Consider the following 6,453-nt stretch of genomic DNA (forward strand, 5'->3'; position numbering starts at 1 on the left):
TGAGAAGACAAGTGCTAAAAAAATATTAAAAATTCATACTTTAACTTGGATATGCTTTCTATTTTTCATAGTTTAACTTGGATTTGTTTTAAAGACTAACAATTGTGACAACTTGATGGGTGTAACATACTGTTTATGCTTTTTTTATTTTTTCAGCTATATGAATGGCTTATTGGATCACAATATAATCCAATAGAGTTAGCTAAATCTGATTGGGTTGCGATAAGAAAACCTCTACCTTGGGCCATTGATTCTTGGGGCTTAGGTAAGTCTATTTTGCTCCATTTTTACATGGTTGCTTAATTATATCATGCATAGTTTTTCTGTTGGGCATGTCTATTGTAATCTTTTCAAGTAATTGGGACTCTACCTTTCATTAGGACAATATTGACAGTTTGTATAAGAAAACTAATTGAATGATTTTCTTTCATTAAATCTAATATTGAGTTTCTTTTGGATGGAAATTATGAGACCAAAATGAAACCTAGAGGTGGTTGAATAATATATAAATTAATTACAAATTTAAATGTCATGCAACTTGTTAACTCTTGAAACATATTGTGACGTTGAGATTGAGAAGACAACATTTCTCTTACGGTCTCCTCATGTCAATTAATTAACAATAATATTATGCTCCATACGTATTAAGAGAAGAAGGAAGGAAACAAATCTACTAGTACATGAAATTAACTACATTGGACTGTGTGTAAAGAATTTACGATACACCATGTATTTATGTTTTCATCCACCAGTATTATAATTATTATTTAATTATTATTTCACTATGATATAAAAGATAGATACACTGTATATGATTAAAGAGATAGATACAAATGTTGGAAGAAAAATAAAAAGATCCGAATATATGATTATGATTTCATTTACCATTTCTTAGTTTACCAAAAAAGATCCGAATAAAAATAAAAAGTTTGATGGATCCAATAAAAATAAAAAAACTATTTGAGGTGGTAACAAAAGTTAGAAGGATCAATAAAAAAAATGAACTCCAAAACTACACTAAAGATAAATTTATTTAATATTTTTTCAACTAAATATTTTTTTTCTTTATCCGTTTATTCTATATAAAATACTAATCGAACATAATCTAAAAGTCTACTTTTTTCAATAGTTGGAAAATATAAATGAAAATTATTAAGATTTATTTAAAGCAATTAGCAAAAATTCAATAACAAAGAGTAGAAGGAAAACAGTTATCCAAATTCTTACAAACACATGTGCATATATCCAATCATTAACATTTTTTAGCTTGATATATGTGTGAACTGATAAATAATTAAAGTTTATTTATGTTGTACATATTTTATTTTAAAGGATTGTTTAAGTACTAGTAGTTAAAGAAGTACGCTTATTTCTAAAAAAGCTTATTGGTGTTGTCCTGTTAATTAGATTAACATGGATGATCGATCGTGGATGTATCATCGTCTTATGGATGGTCGCCTTCATCCTGAATACATTACCGGTGTTAAAAGATTTATCAATTTTGCATTTTCAATTGATAAAAATATATCTGGGGGGAAATTAGATGTCCTTGTGTGAGGTGCAAAATTCAAAAGTTTTTAAAGAAAGATGATGTTTGTAAACATCTATTGGAGCCTTATGTTGCAGAACCAATATTGGCTAGACCTTCATCAATTGGAATGAGTCATGTTATGAATGATGTTTGTCTAGAGAATCCATATAGGAATCTAGTTATGGATGCAATGGGGGTTGGTGATGCATTCTATAATGATAATGTGTCTAGTCCTGTGGTAGTAGGGGAAATTCCAAATCCGGAGGCAACTAAATTTTTTAAGCTTTGAAAGCTGCGGAGGAGCCGTTGTGGGATGGGTGTACCAAATAATCCAAATTATCTGCTTGTGTATAATTGCTTAATATGAAGTCAACTTTAAATTTGACTCAGAATGCCTTCAACAATTTTATTGATTTTACAAAAAGTTACATGCCTAATGATGAAAATTTGGTATCAAATTTTTATGATGCCAAGAAATTTATGCGGCCACTTAGATTTGGTCATAAGAAATATGATGTGTGTTTGAATTATTATATGTTGTACTATGGGGCAGATGCAATGAAAATAAATTGTAATTTGTGTAAATTCACGATACAAACCCAGAAATCCAACTAGTAAAGGTTCCAATAAGGCAGAGAAGCAACTCCGATACTTTCCCTTAACACCAAGGCTTCAGAGACTGTTCATGTCTTCATATCATGCCAAAGATATGACATGACATCATTTTCATAAGTCAGATAATGGGGTTATGGTGCACCCATCTGACGGGGAGGCATGGAAGGAGTTTAATCGTGTCCACTTCAGCTTTGCATCAGATCCGAGAAATATTCAATTAGGGTTGTGCACTGATGGGTTTTGTCCATTTGACATGTTTTTGACAATGATGATTCCTGGGCCAAAGAATCTGGGCAAAAAGCTTGATGTTTTTCTAAGACCTTTGATTGATGAGTTAAAGAATTTATGTTCTATTGGTGTTGAAACATATGACATATATAGAAAGGAAAATTTTCAATTAAAGGCAGCTTTGATGTGGACCATTAGTGACTTTCCAGCATATGGCATGTTATCGGGGTGGAGTACTCATGGAAATCTGTCTTGTCCTTATTGTATGGAGCATAACAAGGCTTTTATATTGTCATCAACGATTCCTACCTATGAACCACCCATATAGACATCAATGTGATAAGTTTTTGAAAGGAGTAATTGAAAGGCTCCCTCCTATACCTCGTCCATCTGGTTTGGAAATGTTAAATGAAGTGTCCAAGTATACTGAGGGACATAATGGAGGTTCATCATATAATGATAAAATTCCTGGCTTTAGTGTTAAACACAATTGGGTGAAGAAGAGTATTTTCTGGGAGCTTCCATATTGGCATACAAATTTGATTCGTCATAATCTTGATGTCATGCATATTGAGAAAAATGTCTTTGATGATATTTTTTATACAGTAATGAATTGTCCTTATAGAAGCAAGGACAATTTAAAGCCTAGGTTGGATATTCAATTGTATTGTCATAAGCCAAATTTACATTTGCAACAAAATATGAGTGGCCGGGTTTACAAACCTGAAGGCACTTATCGTCTACACAAGAAACAACAACAAGAAGTTTTGTCATGGATGGAGGAATTATCATTTCCGGATGGTTATGCTTCAAGCATTTCACGATGTGTGAAAGAGGCACAATGTAAGGTTTCGGGGATGAAGAGCCATAATTGTCATGTCTTCTTTCAAAGTCTTCTTCCAATCGCTTTCCGACCTTACTTACCTAGGCCATTGTGGGAGGCATTAATTGAACTGTCTGTATTTTTTCAAGATATTTGTTCAACAAATTTAAATGCCCAGCATATGGAGTTAATGCAAATGAATATAATTGAAATAATTTGCAAACTTGAAAGGATTTTTCCTCCATCCTTCTTTGACTCCATGGAACACTTGACAATACATCTACCTTACTAGGCAAAAGTTGGTAGACCAGTTCAATATCGATGGATGTATCCATTTGAAAGATATGTTTTCATACTATGTTAATTTTATTCGCTTTTTATTTTTTAAAATAAACTAATTGACAGAAATGATATAGGTACATGTTTTATTTGAAGAAGAAAGTTACCAATAAAGCTAAAGTTGAGGGTTCCATATGTGAAGCGTACTTAATTGATGAAATTACCAATTTTGCATCTCATTATTTTGGTGATGACGTGCAAACAATTTGGAATCGAGTTCCACAGAATGATGATGGTGGCCTTAAAAGTGTAGATGGATGTCTCTCTATTTTTTCCTATCTAGGGAAAAAATTATCCAAAAGATTTTATAGAAGGCAGTTGTCACATGCTGAAATGCAAATTGCGCATAACTATGTGATATTCAATTGTCAAGAATTGAAGCCTTATTTAGAGTAAGTATGAAATATTATTTTGTACTAAATTTATAATAATTTATTATTAACTTTAACATCTTTAAATTTTAGGCAATGTCGTCAAGAGCTAAAGTCACACAACCACATGCGAGTGATGGTGAAATTGAAAAATTATGCAAAGTGATCTTTCCAAATTGGTTAAAAAATAATGTAAGTATTTTAATAAAATTAATTTATATTTTATGTCAATTAGTTACTTTAAAAATATTATTAATCTCTTTTAAATCATTATTTCTTATGGAGTTAACTATTATGCTAGGTGGAATACCAATTTAACAGAATTGAAAATCAGCTCTTTGAACTTGCTATGGGCCCTTGAACTTCAGTGAAATGTTATAATGGGTATTATGTGAATGGTTTTAAATTTCATACTCAATGTTATGGCCGTTTTAAAAAGACAATGAATAGTGGAGATTGTGTCAAAGGAAGTTGCTATGATGATAATGTACATGATTATTATGGAATGCTTAAAGAAGTTGTTCGACTAAAATACTTAGGGAGTAAGTGCAAGTTATTTATGTTTAAATGTAATTGGTATGGTACAAGACGAGGGATTAGAGTGCATCCTTCGAATGGTTGAAATCAAACATACATCTCGACTACACGGAAATGAAGATTTTGTCTTAGCACAACAATGTCAACAAGTCTACTATACATATTCACCTGGTAATAAATCATCTGAATGTGGACGGTTATTAAGACAACTGCTAGAAGTCGTTATAATGTTGACATGGGTGAATTTATTGAAGATGCCAACAATGTAAGATCATTTGATGTTGATCAATCACATGAGATTTCTCAACCATGTCGTGTCCTTCTTACTCAAACACTTGATGATCCAAATATACTCGTTGAATCATCTTATTATGAAGAAATCGGGCAACATGAATTGCTTCAACTTGACATAAATTGGGGAAACAAAGATAATGAAGAAGAAGAAGATGATGGTGATGGTGAAGAAGAAGAAGATGATGATGATGATGAGGATGAGGATGATTGTATAATGGTGATGGTTAGGAGTGATGATAATCATGAGTAACACAAGTTAATTATATTTCGTAGTATATGTAATGAATTATCTTTATTATATGTATGGATGATTTCATATTATTTGACAATATTTACGCTTTCAATGTTTTTTATTTATTATTTTATTCAAGTGTGTTATGTATCACATTACATATATCATTTTCATTGACCTTTAAAAAAATTTCTAACCTTTCAAGTATCAATCTTTAAATTGTGATTCTGATGTTATATTTTTCTTGCTTATAGATGTTGAAGCATGAATGAAAAGGTTCTTCCTACTCAATGTTTTGATTTATAGGAACAAACATTAAGGTAAGTATACTCATAAATTTTGATTTCTGCTTAATTAATTATTTAGATTTTTATTTTTATTATTGTTTGTGTTAATTGGCTTTTGACAATTTAAACTTCATGGCTGATTTTTATCATTGCAAGGAATGCTTAATGAAAATATCTATGAATTTTTTGTTCCTCATAGTTTAATTATAAGCTAATTTATTGTTATATTGTATATATTCATATCATAATGTATATATTTTTTCTGGTTTTTAGCATGCCTCGACGAGGATCCATATTAGATTCTAGGAGTGACAGGTCCACATCGAGTGACAGGTCCACTTCATCCAAATTATTTCAAACTACATCAAGGCATAATAACAAAGGATCCACATTTCATCAACCTGTGTATCAGAACGCAAATGAGTATTATATACCTACTCTGGGGAGTACACATCCTCCTCAACATGATTATGGGAGGGCTGATGCATATCAATATTATGAGGGCTGTCATTTCCAAGATTTGCTTCAAACTCAAGGAGGTTTCTCTCGAGATAACCAACTTGTTTATGGAGGACATAATTTATATAGGAGTTATGAGAGAGTTAATGGTGATGATGATGATGTGAACATTAGCGATGAAGATGAGGGAGACGATAGTAATGAGAGAGGTGTATGTGATGAGGATCAAGATGGTGTTCCATCATATCATGGTTCAACATGTTCTCCATACAATTATGATCAAAGTGTTAAAAGGAAGGGTTTTGACACGCCAATAGATCCAATAACAAGAAAAAAAGAGCTTTGTTTGTATGGAACAACAGAGTAAGTTCAAACTTTTAAAAACAAACTTATTAAGGTTATATTTTCAAGTATGAAAAAAATTACTTATTATTGTGTAATTATTTTTTTAATATAAGTTTGTTATTATATATTTTCAGGTTCAATAACGCATTGTGTGGACGTGCAATCAAAGATATTTTGAGGTCCAATTTTAAGGGAACATGGCACTCTTGGGAAAAAGTAGATTCAATGTGCAAGGATGAACTCTTTAAAGAGTTTAAGGTAAGAACCAACACTAATTGCCACAATATTCTTTTAAATTTTGATAACTTTAATGTAGCATTATGAAAATTATCAATTAGCTATGATTGATTTGTGTTATAATTTGTACTTATTTCTTGTTTACTCTTTAATAT

General features: G+C 31.1%; 1 protein-coding gene across 1 annotated transcript; it reads left to right on the forward strand.

Annotated features, from left to right (window-relative positions):
* The first annotated feature begins 5,531 nt into the window (after positions 1 to 5,531).
* Positions 5,532 to 6,385, forward strand: LOC105119231 (uncharacterized). The gene is made up of 2 exons (XM_011017357.1): positions 5,532 to 6,079; positions 6,196 to 6,385. Exons 1-2 carry the CDS (start codon positions 5,532 to 5,534, stop codon positions 6,383 to 6,385), a joined length of 738 nt encoding a protein of 245 aa, XP_011015659.1.
* The last annotated feature ends 68 nt before the right edge of the window (positions 6,386 to 6,453 follow it).

Source organism: Populus euphratica, unplaced genomic scaffold, assembly GCF_000495115.2.
Source record: "Populus euphratica unplaced genomic scaffold, PopEup_1.0 scaffold2666.1, whole genome shotgun sequence".
Taxonomy (NCBI): domain Eukaryota; kingdom Viridiplantae; phylum Streptophyta; class Magnoliopsida; order Malpighiales; family Salicaceae; genus Populus; species Populus euphratica.